The sequence below is a fragment of the Mus musculus genome, chromosome 4 (assembly GCF_000001635.26).
Source record: "Mus musculus strain C57BL/6J chromosome 4, GRCm38.p6 C57BL/6J".
NCBI lineage: Eukaryota > Metazoa > Chordata > Mammalia > Rodentia > Muridae > Mus > Mus musculus.
The window spans coordinates 83,845,615-83,870,439 of record NC_000070.6 but is presented as its reverse complement, the minus strand read 5'-3'; the positions used below and the strand labels follow the sequence as shown (position 1 = coordinate 83,870,439).

General features: G+C 41.1%; 1 protein-coding gene across 6 annotated transcripts in view; it reads right to left on the bottom strand.

Moving 5' to 3' along the window:
- Positions 1-4,296: 4,296 nt before the first annotated feature.
- Ccdc171 (coiled-coil domain containing 171) overlaps positions 4,297-24,825 on the bottom strand; it is a 340,735-nt gene continuing 320,206 nt past the window's right edge. For all 6 annotated transcript variants that reach the window (XM_006537991.3, NM_001355378.1, NM_001355549.1 and 3 more), the window contains one exon: positions 4,297-6,208. In XM_006537991.3, the coding sequence (XP_006538054.1) occupies positions 5,993-6,208 (216 nt within the window). In that variant the 3' untranslated portion in view covers positions 4,297-5,992. The remainder of the gene's footprint in view (positions 6,209-24,825) is intronic.

The window sequence follows — 24,825 nt, the reverse complement described above, 5'->3', positions numbered from 1 at the left end:
AACAACTATTTGGTTCTGCTGGAGTAAGAAAGAAGAATTCCAAATGTTATAACAATAAAAATTTTAGAAATTTTCATCATCGAGGGAAATCATTAAAACTAATTAATTTTATTTGTAACAAATGCTTTGATAAATGTCTGGGCATATGTCACCCTCAGGAATACATAGTAAGGGGGGTGGGAATATCCTGCCAGCAAGGGGGACATGAAAACTCCAAGCCTTTATTTAAGCAACATTTAGTATAAATTCTTTCAAGATTGAATTTCTTCTCTCTTTTTTTAAAATTTTATTTAATCTTTTTTTTTTTACACTCCAGATTTTATCCCCTTCCTGGTCCACCCTCTGACTGTTCTCCATCCCATACCTCCTCCCTACCCCCCTGTCTCCATGAGGATGTCCCCACCCGTCACCTCCAACCCCCTATCCCACCAGACCTCTAAACTCCCTGGGGCCTTCAGTCTCTTGAGGGTTAGGTGCATCATCTCTGAATGAACACAGGCCCGAAAGTCCTCTACTGTATGTGTGTTGGGGGCCTCATATCAGCTGGTGTATGCTGCCTGGTTGGTGGTCCAGTGTCTGAGAGATCTGGGGGATCCAGGTTAATTCAGAGTGCTGGTCTTCCTAGAGGGTCGCCCTCCTCCTCAGCTTCTTCCAGCTTTTCCCTAATTCAACCACAGGGGTCAGCTGCTTCTGTCCATTGGTTGGGTGTAAATATCAGCTTCTGACTCTTTCAGCTGCTTGTCTTCTGGAGTGTGGTCATGATAGGCCCCTTTTTGTGAGCGCTCCATAGCCTCAGTGATAGTGTCAGGCCTTATTTGATCTGGATGTCTTTTCTAAGAATACTATAAAAAAATGCCAACAGAATGAAATCAAGTAAATAATCAATCACTTAAAACAGACACTTGAGTTAGCTACATTGCAGGTGTGACGCCTTTAGGAAATGTCAGACATTCAAGTGCATACTGAAACACACATTTACTGGAGAATTACCCAGGACCATGGCAATAGAGTGACTGCATGAGGACCGTATAGACCATGTAGACAGCCGCTGCTCATGCTGTGCAAAGCCAGACACGTGGAATGAAAGCCCTAAAACATACATAGATGGAAACAATTTATGAGCACAGTTAGGATGACTTAAAAGGGATTTTTTTCCTTTTTTTGCTAAAATTAAATGATTAATGAATAGGTCTTTAAAAACCTGAAATTTCACTGCTTATATTAATTTCCCAAGGACACTTTAATGAATTGCCCATGAACTTGTAGGTTAACAACACATTTATTGTCTTATCATGTGTCTCTACCCAGTCTCTGCATCTACTATCCTGTCAACTTCTCCTCTCTGCAGTCAAATTCATCTCATTCTCCGCCCCCCCCTCGCTCTGTAAAAGGCACTTCTAACCACATGTGGTCCCCTCCAGAAAATTCAGAATAACTCCCACACCCTTTAGCCACATGAGGTAATATTCACGTGTTGCAGAGAACATGTGAAGTTTGAGGGTTAATCAGCAATTTACCAGAAAAAAATGTAATTTGTATTTCTTAGTACAGGGATTTTCAACCTATAGGTTGCAACCCCTTTGGAGATGACCAAAGACCACTGCAAAACACAGATATTTACATTACAATTCATAACAATAGCAAAGTTAGTTATAAAAAGAAGGACAAAAATAATCTTATGGTTGGGGTCACCACCACACGAGGAACTGTATTAAAAGGTTACAACATTAGGAAGTTGTACTGACCTAGTAGTTAATATGGTAATGTCTTTATCAGCCACATTCAATGGATATTAAAATCCATAGCAATGGAATAGCTTTCTTGGGATGCTTACCCAGTAGCTACCTTCTAAGAAGATCTGCTGCTGATACAGTATTTATGTGGTCTCCTAGACCAAGCTGGAGACACTAGACAACATAGTGAGAATATGAGTTCCTTGCAAAACTAGGTAGAAATCTCACCATTCTTTCAGTTACTAGTCATATTATATAATATTGATTAATGTATACACACACACACACATATATGTATGTATATATATATATTTGTGTCTAATCAATGGGAAAGAGCTCTTGGGAGCCAGATAGAGAGCTCAGTTGGTAAAGTGCTTGTCGTGAAAGCATGAATTGTGCTTGATTCTTTAGCACCAAGTAAGGAGTAGGTCATAGAGGCCCCACACTTGGACTCCCAGAGCTGGGGAGGTGGAGACAACCAGGATTCCTGAGGCTTCTGGCCAACCAACGTAGCTGTCTTATCATGCCTCAGGCCCTACTGAGAGACTCACCATTAGATGAAACAGGGCATGTCCTCTGAGGAATGACACTTAATGGCATCTAGGCTGCATACCTATGTACCCACACCCACACTGTAACAAGGAGTCAGGTGTTAGTGTTTATCTATGGCATCATCGGTATTCTATGAGCTTATCCCCTGAGGTAGACAGAGAGCTGACCATCCCAGAAAGACAAAAGACTGAGAAAACAAAAATAACTTTTATCCCTTAGATATGGAAAGAAACTTAAGGATGGGGGTCTGCTTGGATGTCTCACAGGACCCCTGGGTTCTCTGCCTTCCCTTACTGGAGCCTGTCTTCTATTACCCTGTCTACATATGCCCTCCAACATGTACACCCATATACATGCAAACATAAACACACACGCATGCACTCAAGTGCACACGTGCACACGCACACACACAAGCATGCATGCTGTGGCTCTCGAACAAGAGCATACTTTTTTCTCTTTAAGAAGTATTTGGTATTTCTGGAAGGCAGGTCTGACAAAGCAGAAATAATGCGGGCTTTACAATTACAGTCCCAGACATATTTATGCCTGTTACACCTGTTACTAAGTAGAAAAACACTATCATTTTAGATACTCTGTTGTTCATGAATAAGATGTGATACAGATTTCAGTAGTTTGTTTGGACAACAGAATTCTGCTATATTGCTAAAATAGCTGCTGAATAAAAATTACCTAGGAAACTTGTCTATAAAACCTGTGCAGTGAGATGTTCAGAATGGACTCAGACCTAGCTGGTAAATAAAGCAATGCGAAATGGTGGTGGCAGCATTAAAAATCCATCAATAGTGGACTGAGAAATGGCTAGGTTTCCTAGGAGTTACACATTTGGTAAAGTGGTGGTCATTCTACTGTTTGCAAGGTAACTTGCTTATGCCAGCTATCACTGGGTTGGCATGTTGTACCGTTTCATTGCTTGTGTTTTGCCATTCCAAACATGTGTGTTAGAATGCTGACAAGCCCTTGTTAAGTGCATGTGGTGTAGGTGTCAGAACAATAGCTTTCGGCATCCCCTGGATAGTGATGGGCCATGCGGGTACTTTCCTAGATCACAGAAAGTTGGTACGAAAATCCACATTCTGAGATGTAGAGCAAAACTCCCTTCCCTACAAAGGCATTTGAAGTCGTTCTCCTGAGAAACGACTAGTCCATACATCATGCCTAAAGAGCTGAAGGAGCCGATAGAGCAACGGTCCTGGCCATGGAGATGCAGATCTCAAATATGCAGCAATTGGTCACTAAGGTGCTCAGAGCAGTCTAGAGTTCCTCAGATCTCCATAGGACATGTCATTAAATCTCCTCCTCCTGCTGCGGCTGACTTCTGGGAGAAAAGCATATGGTATAAATATTACTGCATTTGGAAGTGAATACTAATGACCACTCGGGAGGCCCGTCCTTCAGCTCCTATGGCCGTTACCATCTAGTTGCTTATAAATGAGACATGCTTCGATTTGATTTAATAATCTTTTTCTTTTTTAGTTTATAGCTCAGAATTCTCTGTGTATAATGCATCTGTAAGATCGATACACACAGTGATACATACTTTTTTTGAGTTTTCCCATTAATACTATAAAATTAATTAAACAGACTAAGGCAGGAGCCGGGTACATTTTACAAATACACTCATTCCTCTTAAACTGCGAGGATCTGAAATTGTACTCAATATATAAACACACACACACACACACACACACACACACACACGGCTGGGGTTCAGGGTAGGATGTAGGTTCCATAGGGTAGCAATGACCTCCCAGAGTGAAGGCTGAAAATTCAGTGAGAACATATAAAGGAAAAGCCTGCATCTCAACATCCATGCAGAACACCCTCATCATAGGAACAGCAGAAGGAAGTGTCTCGCAGTGTGTAGAAATTAGTCTATGGTCTTCGTGACCATGTGATCCATGTACAAGTTGAGTTTCACACAGGTAATATTATGCAGAGCACATTATGAGTTCAAAAATAAAAATAAAAGTAAAAAAAGAATTAAGAGTAATGTGGTTAAACAGAATTTTACTCCTCATTCCAATCTTTCTAGAGTTTTATACAAAGTTCATTACCCTGGCCCAATGTCTTCAGAAACAGTACAGCACAGTAGGGCAGCAATGGTGCTGTGTGGCCTCAGACAGCACACATCACTTGGGTGGATCTTGACGGCACAATAAACAGTATGCAGATTTTATTTCCCAAGGCCAAATGGCATAAAACATGGGTTTCACAGTACAAACTGTTTTTGTCTAATGAATTGATAATGAAAAATTCTATAATGAAAGATAATATAAAACACAGGTCAAAATTCTTTGTCAAAAACTACAGTTCACATTAGAAGTTAATGCCACTGGGGACTAAATGGTGAATATAAAACAAACGCACATTACAAGTATCCTTTTGTTCTCCACTTACCATGATACACACTGTAAAGAGTTAACCTTTAAGGGTTAAAGAGTTTAATCAATGTCAATGCCTGATCTTCTGAAGGCGATAAAGAACAGTCTGTCTAGCGATACCCAACAGAACATCACTTTGTCAAGCCACAAAGCGCCCAAAAGCTTGTCAAGTAAAGTTACCAGAAACCTCTTTGTGGTTAGAACTCAGCTCCTTCCTGCTTGACCTATTATTTGATATTTGACCACTTGGTTGCAAGACACTTGCTCTTTCTAGCTGAAATGTCACTGGGGCATCTTGTCAGCTCCCCGACATCTCGGCCTGACATACAATTTTACTTTTGTGTGCTACAAGGCAGAAAATGCAGGGCAATGGCCTTGTTTTAAATTCTGTCAGCATCAAAGACGGTCGTCACTCTTGGGTCTTACCAATAACAAAAACAAAAAAAAAAAAAAAAAAAAGGAGTCTGTTCTGAAGGTCAAAATGGCCGTTACCTTGAAGTTTTTCAGCTTATACTAAATATATCACCTGCTACACTGGCATGGGAACTGTCCTTATAAAGTGCCTAAGCAGACCGCGGACATCCTCCCAACACAGCCGCTCTTCCTTCCCATCAAATGCAGGCTTGATAAAAGGACACGGTTTTCAATGACTACAGGGACCAGATTCAGCAGTTAACTTAACTTGTTCAAATGGGCAAGTGGTATCATGTAGCCTTACAGAGAGCAACCTGACCTTCTCACATTGACCAGGAGTGACATTATTGTGCAGGAGGAGAAGCGCCCACATCATTTCTGTTTTGTACAACCTGCTTAAAGTTTGCAACTAAATGCTTGTCTTCAGTCGAGCTGACAAGAGAGAAGAGGGGTTCAGTGAACCATGGCAGGGCTGCCATGAAATGACAGGCATCATTGGCATACATTTCAAATAGCTCTCTCAATCCTATTAAAGTATTGCAGTCTTGCTTTAAAATAGACAAGGAGGAAACAACGTTGATAGATAGAGACTAGAATGGCTTATTGATTTTTTTTTTTTAAAGTCCGAGGGAAATTACCCAAAATGTGTCATTCTTTAACATTTAAAAATATGTTACATAAAAATGAGCAACTGTGATAATAAATAAAACTTAGGGAGGAAAAAGTGGGTTGTTTCATTATTTAAGTAGACATATCCCTGCACACATTGGGATATCACACCATTACCTTACTTGTAATTAAACAAAACTCAACTGATAAGAAAATCCCCCTTCAAAACAATTTTAATTATACCACTGGCTCTTCCTCCATTTTTTAAAAAATTTCTCAAAGTTATAATCCTATCTGAGACGGTCTTTTGGCATTAGTGGGCACCCCTGGAGAGGACTGAGATGACAGAGAATGGGGGGCTGTGTTCACGAACGTCTCCTTTAAGAAAGTGTAAGTTGTATCGAGTTCTGCTTGCAATGGAAGCAAGTCCCCAACTGTGTCCATAGGGGCGGCAGCTCTTGAAGGCACAGAGAGGTTGGAATGGTCTCGGGATCCCATCTGTGAAAAGAAAGAAGCAACATTGAGTTTTAAACTCTTGCAAAGGTTCTATAAACACAAACATGGATGTGGGTTGGTGCCTCTTGAGATTTAAACAGGATGGTCCACACCATGAAGTGATCTGAACGAAACTATACAAAGGAAGCGATTTTCCAGCTGTAACTGAATCTATCCATCCTATGTCATAGGCGTTTCAGGACAATGGAGGAAAACTGGAACTTTGTATAAAACTTTCTCAAAAGTTTTATAACAAGAAGTCAATGCAACTAGGCATTTTTCACTTGAGCTTTGGTTCTTTGGCCATTCACAGAAACAGACCCAAGAATAATTAGATCTTTTTATTTATGGTGTGCTGCTTAGGGGCCTGGGCTGCTTAGGAAATGATCTCAGGTGTTCGTTTCTAAATTACCTTTAATAACTGAATTCACAAGTTTAACCCAAAGAAAAATAACTGAATCCCAGTGATTTCTAGAAAATAGTACACTATGATGTAAAGTCTAGTGAGAACTTTCATTATACCTTCATTAATGGTGCCACTATCCTGTTTTTATAAAGACTGTTTTAATCATCTGGAAATCATTTATAATCATAAGAAACTATAACGTGAAATCAATTTCCCATATATATGTATAATGTATGTATATGAATATATACACAATATATAGTAGATATATATAGTGGATATATATATAAATATATATATATATATATATATATATATATATATATATATATATCATCTAGATATATAGTAGAATCCAAAGCCAAACTTGAAAAATGTCACATATTCATAAAATACTTGAAAACAAAATTAACATTTGATAAAGTCACAGTTTAAGGCTTAAGTAACAAAACACCAGAAAATAGCAGTTCAATACTTAATGTGAATGAACTCTTAGCCATGAACCAGATGCTATTTTAAAACATCTACACATAGAAGAAAATAACGATCAATTTTAAATCAGAATTTTCCAGATTCTGAGCAAATGAATGTTGGATAACAAGCCCAGTTCTGAGTGTCCACTAAAAAGATTCCAGTTTACAGAGTTTTAAAACATACCCTTTTCTTGGACTCTCTTTAGGTTTGGATAATAACGTAAGGTGTGAAGGCCTGCCTCACTGCGTTATGTTATACAAAACTATTTCTACATGTGCAGACAAGGCAGAACCCACCGCTGGCATTGGGAATGTATTAGAGATTCCACTGTTGTATGTGTTACCATTTTTGTAGATTTTTTTTTTAAGTACAACTGGAGAAAATCAATGCCTGCATCTAACACCTAGTTCAGCAATTTTCTTTGATCTCTGTTCTTTTGATTTCTTGATACTCCACTGCAAGCAGATAGCTGATGGAAATCATCTCTTTTTATGCTGGAAGTTAAAAAAAAAAAGTGCCTACCGTAGCCACTCAGATATCTCCATGAAGCCCAGAGTTTACTGGACCCCATGGAAGGAAAGAATGCCAAAAGCCAAGCATCAGCCATAGCTGGCAGGGTTCACCTCAGAGCCTTCATTCTCGGCCTGGGCACTTCAGTTCAGAACATGAACCCAGGCCGAGGTTCACCGGAGGCAATGGGTGTGTCACAAGCGTCGGGTGTGTCAGAGGCAGGGGCTTCACCAAGGCAGGGGTGCACCAGAGGCAGCAGTGACCCTTCCTAGGCTTTCTCTTACCGGAGTCCCTTCAGAGGTAATGTTTGAGGTGGTGGCCTCACTAGACGAGTGGGCTGGCAGCTGTTCTCCACTGCAGACCCAGCAGCTGGGAGGATGCAGAAGGAGCCAAGACAGCAAGTGGGGCTTGACTCTTCTCCCTGGCTTTCTTTGACTTACTAGGGCAACGTTTTTCAACCTGTTGGGATGAGGCTTCAAAGTTTTGAAGTCTTTTAGGATTTTAGGATGTTGATCAGTTACAGTAATGAGCATTGATGTGATACACAAACTGAAACTGTAATTTTAATAGAGTGTGCAGTGGTTATATCAAATATCCGAGCATGCTGTTTCAACAATGTGACCCTTTTACTCTGTTAGCAGAACCCTGAGCTGCAGTTACCGCTGAACAAGAGAAGTAGAACCCATCAAACTTAGGCTGTCCGACCTAAGGCTGTGACCTTTTGATTATTCTGTCTCCGGTTCGGCCCTCCCCAGCAGTAAACACCATTCCCCTCTCTGCTCCCTTGAATTCCGTAGCTTCTCACCTCAGTCCCCTGACACATAAGGGAGGAATGGGGCATCCACACTGACTGGGCTTCTTGCAGTTCCATCAGAGTCCTCACAAGGACAGGGTTTCTCCTTTTGTTAAGTCTGGGCAGTATTCCATGGTGCAGATACCACACAATTTGTCTATTCACTGGTGGGTGGACACTTGGGTTAATTCCAGAACCTGACTTAGTAACAAATGCTGCTATAATCACAGCATGCATGCATCCCTTCAACCGACTGATGTCAGTCTTTTAGATCAATATACAGAAGTAGCACTACAGGGTAATACTGCTTTGGGGGTTAACTGTTTGTTTGTTTGTTTGTTTGTTTGTTTGTTTGTTTGTTTAGAATGGGTTTGCAGTTTTATGCTTCAAGTTCTGGCAAACAGACTCAGACCAAGAGATCTGCCATCCTCCTGAGGGTCGTTGTGATGGTCTACACTACAGAAGAGCAACTTCACCAAACTGACCAAGAGCCCAGCTTTGCCAGTTTTTGAGATGCACACAGCTTCCTAAAATATGTGGCACCTGAAACCTCCCTTTTGTTCCTGTGAGTCCATCAGCCCACATCTGATAAACTGGACAGCCATCTAGGGAAGAGCTCTGCCAAGCAGCATTCTCTGAAGATTCTGCCAGACTTGGCACTCTGCACAAGACTCTGGGTTGCCTCTTCTTATCATTCTTCTTATGTGTCTATTTTCCACCATGTGTTTTTGTAAAAATGCCCTTTTATCTGATAGGCTGGTTCTGACTAAATAACCTTGAAACATAGCGCTGGGTATTTCTGCAGTATTTTAAATCCGTACCAGCTTTTGCACATTTCCCTTTGGCCTTATGTTCTTAACATAGAAAATATTGAGAAAAAAATGGAGGCAGGGAGGGAGAAAAGGAGGGAGGGAGGGAAGAAAGGAGGAAAAGGTAAGGGAGGAAGAGAAGGGAGCAAGAGAAGGGAGAAGAGAGAAGAAGAGGGTGAGAATGTAAGAGAGAACATGGGTTTCCTTAAAGAGTTTGATTCCTCGACGGCCAGCAGTCAGGCTTATATTTGTGTAAATGAGAACAAACGACTACTTCTGCTACTAGAATCACTTGCTGGACTGTTAGAAAATACAGGGGTTTTTATTTCCATGAAATGGGATAAAATTTGATTTTAAGTTACTTAGCTTTAAAAAACAAACAAAAAAAGCCAGCAGGGTTTCTAGTGAAAATTTGATCTGAGAATTTGATGTTTAAATAACAACTAAATAGTAAGTATTTTTCTTCTTACAAATAATATCAAAAAGAGGCTTGGAAATGCTTTTTGTAATGTAACAAAGAGATAACGATAATAAAAACAACTTTGTAGCAGAGATCAGTAAGAGTTAATATGTGCTATCTGATCTGACACTGGGAAATCTGGGAAGCCTGTGGCCATTTAAACTTCCTCACAAACTGCTTGGATGTTCCGGTTGTGCCATATAAATATAAATTTGGGCAAATTTTTAAAAAGAACTTGTTTACCTGAAATAGGAGCTAGCTGCCATGTGAATCTTTACGGAAGCACTTTTATTCTTTCAATGAGCTGTAAATGATTCTATTACAGCTGTTACTGTTGATCAGCCAAATACACATTCACAATACAGAATGTATCTACTAAATGTTCGCACTTAAAACACCTGTGAAATGTAGTAATTGAACATACCCAATAGCCATTTTTAAAATTATGATTTTTCTAAGAATGTTTCCAAACAACAAAAAAATAAAGGGCTAGTCTAATAAGAAAATAATCTCACAGTACATTGTCTATAAATCAAAGCCAATTTGCCAGCCAAGACTTCTAAACAGCTAGAGTGGGGCCATCTGTCTCCGGGGCGGCAGTCACGATGGTTATAGGTTTAGAACTTATGGTTAGAGAGGTGAAGGACAGTGTGGTTTAGTCCCAGGCAGGCCATGCTAAGCACGTGTCGTAGCAGAGACTGGAGAACTGCACCATCCCTGACATGACTGAAGTCAGCCACCTGGGGCAGGTGAGTTAGCCTGCCAATGTCTTCAATTCTATAAAATAAGGGGTAGACTCTTCAACCCTGAAATGGCGTGAGTCTGTTAGAGTTCCATGTGTGATAGCATATGGTAAAAATATTGGTATCTAACTTCTATGTGACATTAGCTTAAAAACTCGGGATTTATAAACATAAAACTTATGGTTTTAGTATTTAAGATTTTGAGAGGTAAGAGAGACCACGATAGATCACTCTTCTTTAGACACATATTCCTTAGGAAAACATTTCTGATTCTTTGAGAACTTCACCATACGTGCATTTTGATCACACCAACTCCCAGCTCCCCTTAACTCCTACCACATGTGCCCCCGTCTCCCCATCCATCCTGGAACTTTGTGTCTACTTTTTGAAAATGTAATGCCCATTGGCTCAAATTGTGCCTTGTATACATTTCTGGGTTCAGAGCCATCCTCCAGAGCATGGTCAACCTATCTGGAGCCAACCCCTTAAAGAAAACTGACTCCCCCTCCCACAGAAGCCATCGCTGTCCTCAGCTCTGCATGGCCCCCTGCCCACTCGATGCTAGAAGGCCGACTGGCTTGATCTTGTGCGGGTCTTATGAAGTCAGCCCCAGCTGTTGTGGGTTCTTGAGAGCACTAATCTTGTCTTTTCCAGAAGACACGGTCTTCTCTTCCCCGACCCCTTTCTCTTACAGTCTTTCCATCCCCTTTGGTTGCAGTGGTCTTTGAGCTATGGGGAGAAGGTATCCCATTTGTGATTGATTCTTTGGGAGAAGCAATGCCCACTATCCATGGTTCTTAAGTATAGACTAAACCTTCATTTGGCTGAATCCTGTAGTATGCTTTCTGTTACTGCAGTCTCTCTGATGGTGTTTCGAGCTGCTTTGCTGCTGGCTGTTTTTCCATAGGGCACAACAACTGTGTGCATAGTGGTGAAGAAATCCAAGTGCCCACAAGAGGGAAAGACGACGAGACTCGCTCACTATTTCCACTTTAATTCCCAGTGGGTTCTTAGCTCTAGACTGTCAGTACTTAGCATAACAAAAATTTCCTTCCCCCAGAAGTATCTGTGCATCAAGTTCAAGCTCCCCTCCCCACTTCTCAGTTCTAGCATGCTGGAGTCACAGGACACTGTAGTGTACACAATCAGAATTGGAAGAAATTCAGGAAATTGTTTTCTAGCATCCCTGAGATATAAGTATGCATATATAGATCCACCTTCAAACACACATACATTCATATTTGCACTCACATGAACACCTGTTATCATATCATTAAATACTTATTTCTTGTAGCTACTAATTCTAAATTCTAGTATGTAATTCCAAACCTTGGAAAGTATTTTATGCATTCTTCTCCCTATGAGTAGAGATTAGCTTGACCCTTGAGTTTACAGATGAGGAAATGAAGGAATTATGACACAAAGGAGCACTGGAAAGAACTCTCCAAGGTCAGCAAACACCCTAAGGGCCTAGACACTTAGAAAGGACCATCATAAAAAGAAAAAGGAAAGCAAATCAGAAAACTGGTAGAGACATCAGCAAACTTGTTGCACAGTGTTGTTCTCAAGCAGACCCAGCGCTCGGGTCCATCTGACTGGTTTGACTTCAGCCTTGACTGCTTGTCTGCCATGGGAAATTTGTGGAGTAAGTATTCTGTGTCTTTGTTCTTCCTCTATACCATGCCCTTTGCGATGAAGTTTCTTTTTCTGCTTTCTGCTTCCCTGCCCAGCCTCCTCTGCATTTCAGACACCGGTGCTGTGCAGTCTAGTTAGTACTAAGTATGACACACCATGGTATAGACCCACCACTGAGCTATTCATTTTTTTCCCTTGTGGGTGAGTTCTGCACCTTTCAAACTCTGGCTCACCTCCCCTGTGAGGCCCTTACAGAAGCTCTTCCCACCCTTACCCAACTCCACCGATGACAAAAATCTGACCAGAATTTATATCTCCTTATGAGCATTTATATTTATTTGTATATATTTGCTTTTCCTATAAAAACCACGTGTACACCATGTGACAAAATAAATCATGACTTTATATTTCTAGCACTTAGCCATTTAGCTAAGACCAAATGAGACTCCTAATTGGCGGGTGACTAAATGTGCAAACTACCAATATTATCACTTTATGGTTTGAGTCTCATGTGGCTCTCTGGTTATTTTATGCATAACAGATTATATCTCACATAGGAGTACCATGGTGCAGCAGGAAGATATGAGCATGAAGTATATGACCTCTGACAGACTACTTACCCTGTTTATCTGTGTTTAGAAAGACCGGTCCTTGGGGTTATTACAAAGAGCAAATGAAATAAGATAAAAAATGCAATAATTTGTGTTTGAGTTTTCTTTCTACTCTTCGTGATAGTAAGTTCCAAGTTTATAATTAAAGCTAACGTGTATTGTGTTTGCATATTAGGCACCATGCTAGGCTCAGCTTGAATTACATGAATTCTCACAACTCAAAGCGAAAGTCCCGTGAGTCCCCATATCTTACTGTTCAAGAAACTACAGCTTGAGGGAGTAGAATCATGCTGCCCAGGTGGTACTTTTTAGTATGGCAGAAAGAGATGTGAGTCTTGGTCTGCTTCAGTTGCTTATACATTGAACACTGTCCCCTCATGCCACCTAAATACATTGAACACTGTCCCCTCATGCCACCTAAAGCAGGTACAGCCTTGGCTTACTTCACATCTAGAGCCACTTCCCCAGGTTCAGCAGTCTTGGTGACTAGAACATAAAAATGCATGCATTGTGTTGGAGGCAGAAGTAAATGCTTTTATTTTATTTTCTTACTGCTGTAGCATAAACTGAATATCCTCAGGACCACAGTAAATGAATCACACAGCGTTTCCATGACGAAAGTTCCAGTCTTTTTATCAAGATTTTAAGTTGTTGTTAGGCTCTGATGTAAAATTCGGAACTGAAGTTTTAAATTGCCCCAGAACATTTAACTTAATTCTAAATTATTTTAAAGATGTCTTGTGCCTGACAAGATAACAGCTCCCATTATCTGCTCTTAGCTGTTTCGGCTTCCTGATGTGATCAGGGCTGGGAAGGAGATGAAGAACCTTTCTGGGCAGTCTATGTTTTTCCTTCACTTTTCTTAGACCCCACCCCCCGTTTCTTCCTGAGACTGACTTCTCAGTCCCTATGCACTGATGGGAGAGTTCCAGAAATGGGCAGGGAATAAAAAGTGCCTTCTCCTTGTCTCAGAAACCTGTATTTCCACACAACTCAGAGAGAATTTGAAATGGAAATATATTCATATGCTCAAATATACAAAAAGAACAAGAACTGAATAAACACAAGAATGCTATGTAGGAAATCTTTGGGTAAACTGGTTTTTAAAAATGTGTCTGTAATATCCATGCTAACCACAGGAGTGACTTTCTTAATTTACAAAAAGACTTATGTAATTAAAAGGAAAAAATCTAATTAGAAAATTAGCTAAGGAAGCATGCCCACACTGACAGTGTGTGGTTACCATGGAAAGTTCCAAATGCTTAGTATGCAATGCAGAACTCAGCACTCTCTAGTGGGACTGACGAAAGCTCGGTGGGATTCAAGCCACTTCTGTCTTGGTGATCTAGAGCTCACATCTTAAAGTGTGGGCTGTAACCCTGTAACTGCACATGGAAGCTCCAGAAACTCTGTCAACCATAAGAGATTTCTTAACACAAAAATCACCAAAACTTAATTCAAAATCAAAGGTGCAGTTAACATACCTTTGTATTATATTTTGTTAAAATATTTGACAATAAAGTTTGTTGATTTGAGGGGCTAGTGAGATGGCTCAGCAATTAAGAACACTGCCTGTTCTTCTGAGGACCTGGGTTCTATTCTCAGCACCCAGATGGTAGCTGACGACAGTCTGTAGCACTAGTCCCAGAGAATCTGATGCCCTCTTCTGGCTTCCACTGGCATTGCATGCATGTAGTGCACATAGATACATTCAGGCAAAATGCCTATACATATAAAATAGACATTTTTAAAATAAATTAATTTGTTAATTAAATATTTTTAAAAGAAAGTTTCTGTCTTAATTTTTCTTTTGAAAAATCATGAAATCAATATTATCTTAGGATTATGAGAGAATTCCCAGAAGTTTCTGAAATGGTCTTAAACATATTTCTGCCATTTTTAACTATGTAGTTATGTGGAGTGGCATTCTCATTATTGACCATTATGAAATCAAAATATCAGTCAACTCTGGAAAATGTTAAAGATATTCTATGTCCCAAAATATAAAGTATTTAGGCATTGTTTAATTCTTTATGTAAAAATAAACAAGCATCCATCTTGTAAGCATGAAGGACTGCTTCAGTAGATGGTAGTATATATATATATAACAAAGAATCACTTCAGAAGAAATTCCTTTATGATGTATAGCATTAGGTGATTACATTGAATATTTTATATTCTATTTTTATATGCCGATTGACCCAGGATTACATAAGAGCTTCTTGGGTGAAAATTGATCACGAATGGAAAAGGTTAAGAAGCCTTGCTGTGCAGCGCACTGCATGCATCTAGCTCATGGCAAGACCGTTGGAGAACGAGCTGCTGCATCTGCATTCTGGGCAGAGGAAAGGAAAGAATCAAAGAGAGAGGATCTGTTTCCATCTGAAGATAGCTCTTAAACCTGAATACAGTGTGTGTGTGTGTGTGTGTGTGTGTGTGTGTGTGTGTGTGTGTGTAGGCCAGAAGTCAACCTCAGGTGCCATTCCTTTGAAGCCATCTACATTCTTGTTTGAGACAGAGTCTCTTACTGGCATGGAGCTCACCTAGTAGGGTAGACCAGCTGGCCCTTGGGTCTTGGGGATCCACTTGTACCCTCCTTCCCAGCACTGGGCGTATACACACGTAATGCATGCCCATTTCCTCCCATGGGTTCTGAGGATCAAACTCAGGTTCTTGTGTTTGAAAGGCAAGCACTTTATCAACTGCACCATGTATGCAACCCCTTAAAACACTTTGGTTACATCTCATTGGCTCGAGGTTAGGTCATGTGTTAGGGGTTTTCGGGGGTGGGGGTGTCCTAGGCACTGTAGCTTATGTCTCCCTTCAACTTCATGAGTAATGTTAAGAAGCTCTGACACTAAGAGAGAAGGCCTGGCAGCCTTTGCCTCGGGTGCAAATGGTTGATCTGGTTGGAGTAGAGGGGGTTCTGTGAACATATAGGAACATGCTACCATAATAAATTTCATTGTGATTAAAGAAGTACAACTAGGCCACAGAGAAGTGGCTTTTCACCCACCACATGGAAACCATGCAGACAACTGGTGATGCCCACTATTAGGAAATAGGGAAGGGAAAGGAAGCTCTTGTGGGTGTGAAGCTGGTGAAAACATCACAGACTTCTAAATGTACTTCCCTGTATATTTGGCATCTCTGCCACAAGGCATTTCTTTTATGGGCATCTCACACAGAACACCAGGAAAACAACCCAAGCATCATGATATGTGCCTGTAATCCCAGTTACGTGATAGGCTGAGACAGAAGGCTTGCAAACTTGAGATCAGGCTAGGCTACATAGAAAGATCGTGTTGTAAAATCAATTAATTGTTGATTGATTTCCTGTAAAACCTCCAAAGAGAACTAAAATCTCCATCAATAGATGTCCATTTAATTGATATATATCATAGTCAAATAATACAATAATTTTAAAATCTGAGGTAAATATTTAAATGCTAACATAAAAATATGTTCAGGTGAAAAAAGTTCAAACAAGATTCTGTATGTAGATAGACATACATACATACATACATACATGCATGCGTACATACATACGCACTGAAGCTCCTTGATTTACAATGGAGTCACGCCTCATACATGCATCATAAAGTGACCATGCATTTTAATACATCTACTAAGCACAGCTCGACCTCACAGCACACTAGTATAGCTGTTTACCCCTGTGAACACATGACTGACTGGGAGATACAGCTCACTGCTGCCACTCATCGTCACAGGCAAACATCCCAGGGCATGTCACTATGTCAGGAGTTCAAAGTCCAAACTGAAGAACAGTTTCTACAGATGAATGTGGGTTAGGCAAGGTGGTAAGAGAAAACTTTTAAGTAAATCTACAGGAATTCAGGACTGACTGCATGTGTGTGTGTGTGTGTGTGTGTGTGTGTGTGTGTGCCTATATATGTATGCATGTGGTATACAGTAATATTAATCTATGTATACTTTCATTTTAAAACAAACATGAAGATACATCCATGCATGTATAGCCTTTTTTTCTAGAAATGAAACATAAATTAACATTGGAATGTGGGCCATTAAAAAGGACTAAATGTTTAAATTTCCCTCATGATTGCTTATCTTTAAAATTATTTGGCTCAGTAGTTAAGGTTGTGAACTGAGTCCACAGAATTGGAAATTTAGGTGATTAACAACAACAATGGGGAAAGTAATTGAACCCTCCTAGCAGTGAAGAATGGGAAATTACTGGAATATTTAGTGGCAATAACAAGTGAACTTTAAAAATTGGTGCTAAGTGTTCCTGTGAGCATTTTAAAGAGGCACCACAAACTGCTAGTCACTGTATACATGATAGGATCATGGAGACTGGGACTGGGCAGCTGTCCTGAATGTCTAATGCCATGTGACGCAACAACTCCATTCATGATTAGGTTCCTTCTATTAATGGTGGAAAAAACCTGGAAATAATCCAGCATTAACTTCAGAGGCATAGGCTAGTGAGCTACACTCACCTGGGAGAGTGCTGCACTGCCGGGACACGTAGAGCTTTGTTCCTTTGGGTTGTATGGGCAAATACATAGGCCTGAACAAGGGTCTGGAGATATTTTCTATGATGGATCTGGTAATATTTCATATACTGTAGGATATATATTTTCTAATCTATTTATTAAATGTATTGTTTTATTACAAAAACCAGTCACAGAAAATATGTAAATGGATTACCATAATTATATCCAAATACAATTTTGTTTGTGGGCATTGAAATCTGAATTTCAATCATTGTTATATATCATAAAATATTTCTTTGGCTTTTTCCTACAATTTAAAGTGCCACAGCCATCCTAAGAATGTGATGATTTGAAAGAAAATGGGCCCCGAATGCCCATAGAGAGTGGTACTAGTAGGAGGTGTAGTCTTGTTGAAATAGGTGTGGCCTTGTTGGAGGAAGTGTGTCACTGGGGGTGGGCTTTGAGGTTTCAGAAGCTCCAGCCAAATCCGATGGCCCACTTGCTCTTCCTGGTGCCTGTCAATCAGGATGTAGAACTCTCAGCTACCACTGCAGCACCACGTCTGCATGCACACTGCCATGCTTTCTGCCATGATGATTATGGACCACACGTCTGAATAGTTAGCTACCCCCAGTTAATTCATGAGAGGTGACATGGTCATGGTGCCTCATCATGGCAATAAACCCCTAAGACATGGATCATGGATCACAGAGAAACAGGTGTCAGGTGGATCTGACCCACAAGTTGCAACAGATATGAAGAAATAAATGGCTTTAAGAGTTACGTATGGGATTGCTTTGAACTGAAGTTTGGGGGATATTCTTCTGTTCTCCTGTTGTTCCAAATTATGTACAACCAACACAAATTACTTTATACCTGCAACTATTTTATTAAAAATGCTAATGTCATATATGCTGAAGCTGTGTATTATATATGTACCGAAATGTTTGTGAATAGTTATGACTGAAATGTGTGGGCAGAAAGAAAGTGTGGTGTTAGTTACAGGTCTCAGGGGACTCTGAACAGTTGTTGTTTTGTTTTGCTTTTTTAACCAAAGCACAATCTCAAGCCATTCAGTCACGCGCACACCACACAGGTGTGTGAACGCCAAGGAGAGGCAAACACCAATGACTACACTAGTCACTAGTGCTCCGAGATGCTCCCTGCAGCAACCTCACAGCAGGGTGGCTACTCACACCTTCAGGTTCATTCTGTTGCAGAGAGCACTTCCCTGCACCTAATTACAGCTTCCATGGTCAGATGTACACATGCTATGCCCTCTGTGGAAACCGTTAGAAAGAACTTCTAACTACCTACCTTTTCATTACTGAAGAATTTCCTTTTAAAGTTATGGGCCTTTTTAAATGTCAAAATTTGGTAATAATCCGAGAGTTGTAAATGTGCACTTTCAATAGCGTGTCTCTCTGAGGTAAAGGGGCAGCATGGTAAGCAGTCACCAAGAGTGGCTGTCCTAAACCTTCCTACCTATGTAGTCCCAGTCAGCCATGCGCCTCAGCAGGCCTTGCAATAGCTCTTATTTTATAGTATGAAACCCAGATCGTCATGCCTCCCCTTTCCATTGTTGTGTGGTGGACTCCTTCATTATTCCATCTTCTCATATCTAAGACCCTTAAGCTCCCTGTGGATGCTGCACACAGTGTCGATTTCCCTGGTGAGCACCTTCAGCAAAAGTTCTGTGTTCTCCAGGGTTGCGGGCCCTTTGACTGAGTGTGGCCGGGAGGAACTTTATCTAAGAGAAACACAGTCTCTCTAAGAATCAGGAGCATCACCTTCAGATGAGCAACACTCAAGCCATATAGGGTCATGTCTGTGGAATGTCTTCAGACCATAAGCAATGGAGAACATATTCCACAACAAATCACTTAGCTAACAATGGTGGTTCCCTTATGTGATATGCAGGAATGTTAATTTCTAATATAAGCAGACCACTTGCAAGGGTTTCAAATCATATTAATCTCTTAGGAGAACATCCTGTAAGCGCTCTGAGAATAGTACAACCACCACCAACATCCCAACTAATATTTATATAGTTACACGTCAGCATAACCAATCCCATGTCCTGAATTCCCCATGCTTTCTTGCATACTGCACAAAATATATCTAACCCCATAGATGTTGGGTGTCATAAGTTAGCTTTATTCTTATTGATTCTTCTTTAGGAATCTTATTTCCTGACAAATAATAGCTGTCTGCACTATAGGGTAAAATGTAATGATTTTGAACCCATGGAATGAATACCAGGCTAATTAACATTTATAATATTTCACATTCTCATTTTCTCTATTATCACAACATTTAAGATTCACATTTAGCAATTTTGAAAGATAAATTTGTATTGACTATGGGGGCTTTGCTGTGCAATAAAACGGAAGAACTTATTTCTTGCATCTAACTGCAACTTTGTATCTCTTGACCAACATTTCCCCTTTCTCCACTATATTCCAGTCTACCCATTCTAGTTTGTGCTTCCATTAGGTCAAATTACAGACGCCATGTATAAATTGAGATCATGTGTCACCCGGCTTTCTGGACCTGGCCTATTCCACTCATCATAATGTCCTTTTGACTTACCTAGGGTATTAAAGTGACAGGACATCATTTTTAAATGCTGAACTATGTCAGGTTGGGTAGATGAGGTGCATTTACTTATTATTTACTTATTATTCCTTGGTTGGGATAGCTACATGGTTCCTGAATCATGACTGTTGTGAACAAAACAGCAATGAACTTGAGATTGCAGGCATCTGTGCTGAGATGCTGATTCAGATCTCTGGGGTAAATACTATGAAATGGGATTGCTGAATCATATACTGCTATTTTAGCTGTTTGTTTGTTTGTTTGTTTGTTTGTTTGTTTTTTAACATCCATACTGTTTTCCAAAACAAATACACAGATTGACATCCCACTAGGAAGCTGCAAGGCTCCCACATCCCACATCCTTGCCAACACTCTCAGTGTTCCATTCTGTTGATAAGAGCCATTTCAACAAGTGTAAGGTAAAATCTCCTGGGTATTTAATTTACATTTCTCTAATGAGTAGTGATGTTGAGTACCTTTAGAAAGATGATAGATAGATAGATAGATAGATAGATAGATAGATAGATAGATAGATAGACAGACAGGTAGACAGGGATTTTTCAGACAGGTAGACAGACAGATTTTTCAGACAGATAAACATCTGTGTACCCCTTTTGAGAATTTCTGTTCTTTTATTTAGAAATTCATAAATGAATATATTTCAAGTGTATCTCCAACCCCCACTTCACCTCTCCAACTTCTCCCAGGACAGCTGCCACATGTCTGCCTCTCAACACCATGGTCCGTCTTTCTTTTATTTTAGACCACTGAGTCCAATTAATAACTGCCCATATGAGACCACAGGTGTAGAGAACAGCTGACCTTCAGGGCCACATCCCTGCAACGACATGACCCTCCGTGCAGCCTGTATACATTCTTTTAAGATACTGCTATTCAAGTCATTTGCCCAGTTTTAAACAGGGTTGTTTTAGTTAAGTGTTTTTAAGTGTGTGTGTGTGTGTGTGTGTGTGTGTGTGTGTGTGTGTGTGTGTGTGTGTGAAAGTGTCCTTGCATGTGTGCATACCTAAGTACAGATGCCAGAGGAAGCCAGAGGTGCTGGCTCCACTGGAGCTGGAGATATGGGCAGTTTTGAGTTCCTTAAAGCAGGTACTGGGAACTAAACTCAGGTCCTCTACAAGAGAGGTAAGCTAGGGGCTCTCCAGCCATGAGGGCTGTTTTCTATTCAGTTGTCTGAGTTCCTAGTATGTTTTGGTCATGAGCAAGCCCCTCCTTGGTGTATGAATTTAGTTGCAATCTATGGATTTTTCTCTGCACTTTTTTAACTGTTTCTTTTGCTGCGACAAGGTATCTGGTGCCTACAATGTGTCAGATAGTATTTTCACCTATGAAGATGCAGCAGTGAGCTTCACACACACACACACACACAAAAAATCCCTATTTCAGACTTAGTTGCTAGTCCTTAATTAATCTGTATCCTGAACTAGCTCTCCTTGGATTATAATTTGCTAAAATAACTATGTAACCACACGACTTCTCTTTTCATGGTGCAAGCTTTAAAACACGATGGACCTGTGAGGTTTCCAGCATCACTGTTCTGTGGATTCAGAGAGGGTTCCAGAGTGAGCCAGATTGCCCTATTCTCTAACCTACTTATTCCCGACCTCTACACCCCTGGGCAGTCTCCATCCAGAATTCTTAGATCCTCAATCCCTGCATCTGGTCCTGCCTCGGATGTCCTAGAGGGGCTCACTGGACCACACAGGTGATGCCACCACACAGATTGCCCATATCTCACAATCCCCTCTCCATCTTATGAACTGTGACCACTCTGCCTGGAAGCCATGGCTGACAGAATCTGTCTCAAAGCATTCTTTTCCGATGTCACCTGTGGGCTGCTTTTCTAAACGTCCAGTACCAGCAGTTCCTAGAGCCACATGGAGGAAAGACACTAGGCCACCATCTCCACTGCCCATCTCTGTCTCTGGCTATATGCATGCAAACACAACACCAGTCCCTCATAAGTTTCCCAGGGCTGACTCCTATACATGAGTTTATGAGAAAGGTGTGCACTTGCTTGAAATGGAGTTTGGAGTCTGAATAGGGTGTCCCTGACACAGGAAGTTCAAATGGGTCTCTACATTCGTAACTAAAATTTTTCATCGGCTCTTCAAAGAGCCCCTTCCCTTTCTCCAGTCTAAATGCATCCATTTGGTGTGGTGCCGGGGATTGCAATTCAGGGCCTCGTGCAAACCAAGCAGGCATCCCCCAGTGCCCTGAGTGCATTTTAAATTTTTTTAAAATAAGTCATTTTTTTCATACTGTTCCCCCACCTTATCTCTTCTTTATTGTATATCCACTAATTACTTGAGAATACTTAAATTTACTGTTAAGAATGAGCAATAAAGGTGATAAATGAAACTCCTAAGAAGTATTAAGCGCAGATAACACATCAGCAAGTAATTTTCAAGACACGGACGGAATCCATCTGATAAGGATAAATAATAAGTAGCTTTATAAGACATGTTACTCTGTAGAGAGTGATGGAAAGACTACTTAGGGTAGAGATTCTAAAACTGGCCCTAGAGCTACAATTGAGGCCCAGAGCTGTTCAGCGGCCTAGGTGGCAAACTCTACCTATGAGGCAGGCAAGCTTGCCCATGGGTCTCTCTTGGAATGTGTCGTCTGTGTTAAGTCCCAGGTACCTCCTTTGAGAACGTATCCCTGGTCCTTACAGCAAGTTGATGCAGTAGAGAGAGCTAGGTCTTATTAGCTAAAAATTGGGTGCTGTGAGCCTTCCCCTGCTCATTCCCTATCACCTCTTTTTGCTTTCTATGATATGCTTTAAACCACTGAAGAAGCCATGTGGCTTGGGGCCTGCGCGATGGTTTAACATCTCTGGAAAACCTTTCCAGCAGCATACACTGCTGTAGTAAGGTAGCCTCATACCGAATGTCATCTACACAGGGCCGGTCCCAAAGCTAGTCCTGCTTTCTCCTAACTCAGAGCCGCTTTCCCATGCTGCTCTGTTAGAAAGAGGCGTTGTTGTTGTTGCTGTTGCTGTTGCTGTTGCTGTTGCTGTTGCTGTTGCTGTTGTTGGGATAAGTCCTTTTGGTTCTCAACATTCATCTCCAGTATCTATCCCCTTTCCTGCAACAGTTCTCTGGCATCCATTGCCTTGCCCCGGGTCAGATGTCTCTCCTTTTAATCCTAAGGATCCTCTGTTTACTTAGACCTCGGCCATCTGATTCAGTATACTATGTCAGCAGTGCGTTTAAACTAACTAGAGCTCAAGTTTAAAGCTAAAAAGCTCATTTTCCTCCTCACAGGAGCCACATCCAACCACTCAAAGGCAGCAGGCTCGTCGTTGTCACAGGACGTTCTATTGCACAGCGCTTGCTCTTCAGGAACACAGGGGTGTGTGGGCCTGTTTGTTTCTGTTCCCAGGTGCCTTGTGCAGTGAGGACACAGACTGGGTCCTCTGCATGCCTGCCTAGTGTGGGGTGGGTGGGTCACTAAGTGAACTTCCAATGGAAACAAAGCCACGTGGATGCCATGCTTTCATATCAAATGCTCTCTGAAAGCATCTTTATTTCAGTGTTAGATTTTATTTTCTTTAGTCCCAACTTCCTTCAGCTCTCCTTTTGAGGTGCTTTAGGTTTTGGGGCCCTCCCTCTTCCTGTCTCTTCACTGTTTCGACCTTTGGCCACTCCATGGCATTTTACCTAGGCCTTGCAGGAAAGCTAGGGAATGAACCCTGTGACACAAGGCAAGAGGAGGAGGAAGGACACACAGACAGGACATCCCACTGCAGAGAACGCACAGGGCTCGCCTGCTCTAATTGTCCATTTCCATCTTCTCTTGAAGACCCTGTTATGAGCTAAATTTGGAAGTGATGGCATTGCTTGATACAAACCTTCAAAGTTTCCTTTGAGGTGAATGTCTATCTGCTGGGGTCGGAAGGGGGGGATAGAAGGAATTTACATTCACTTTGCTAAACATTAGCATCTTTTGTTCAATCATTCGGATGCAGGGCAGTTCGAGGGAAACAGCTTAGAGAACAAGAGCTGACATCCACAGTGTAAAATCTTTGAAGGTGCTTGGCTTCAACGTGGGGAGAAAGTGAGACAAAACCACATCTCAGCTCCCTAACTGTGTTCCAGTCAGCGGGAACTTTGTGACAGGTCTCTGTCTCTCAGCTACACTTGACTGGCTTCTGCTGACACTCAGCTGTCAGACAGCAGCCCTTTACCAGGCCCCTAACATGCTCCACAGCTTCACCCAATTAACTCACTCTCACTTGCCACAGCAGCAAAGAGCTTCATAATAGGTGGTCAGGGTGCGTGGTGTCTGCCTGCCCTCCGACTGCTCGCACACAGCAAAATGTTTAACCACTTTTCTTCTTGCCTGTGTGCACACAGCAACGATGATACGATTTAGTCATTTCATGGATTGAACTGGACAGGGAAATATTATACTAATACACTAAGTGGCTCTACGATGAAGGCTGAATATCAACAATTTTTCTGGGAATTTTTGCCATGCTACTCAAAGTTTTGGATGAAATCCATTGGACTTTAAAATATTTCTGACTAAGATGTAGAATATTTTGTGCCTCTTTTGAAAACAATGATCTGAGTTGTTCATATATTTTCACTCATCTCCTTATATGTTTAGACCTAAGAATATTGTCAGCTTTCATGGCTGTGCTCTGAGAATGTGGAGATTATGAAACAATAAATGTTACATCGAAGATAACGGAAGGCAACAGTAAACTCTGTAGCCTTCCCAGACCTACACTCACAAAGCTGCAGGTGTTGAGACCACAGTGGGTCGCTGTTTTAAGTGGGGTGTTTTATTATTGACATTCAAGTCAGATCCCTGTAGAAATTGGGGTAGACCTATGATTCTGATTCCAAGTATTCTGTCCCTAATCTAAGGTGAAGATTTAATTAAAGTAGAGGGAATATTAGCCTCCACCAACAGAGGTAACCCCTGCGTACCAGGCTAAGTGGTTGAGGGACAACCAGTCTGAGTGTCAGCAGGGCTTTGAAGCTTTGGTGTCAGGTCTCTAAGCAGCTGTGTCCCTGTGGTATATGCTCAAACGGAAATCTCTCTCTGTGTAAACTAATGCAGGTGGAACAC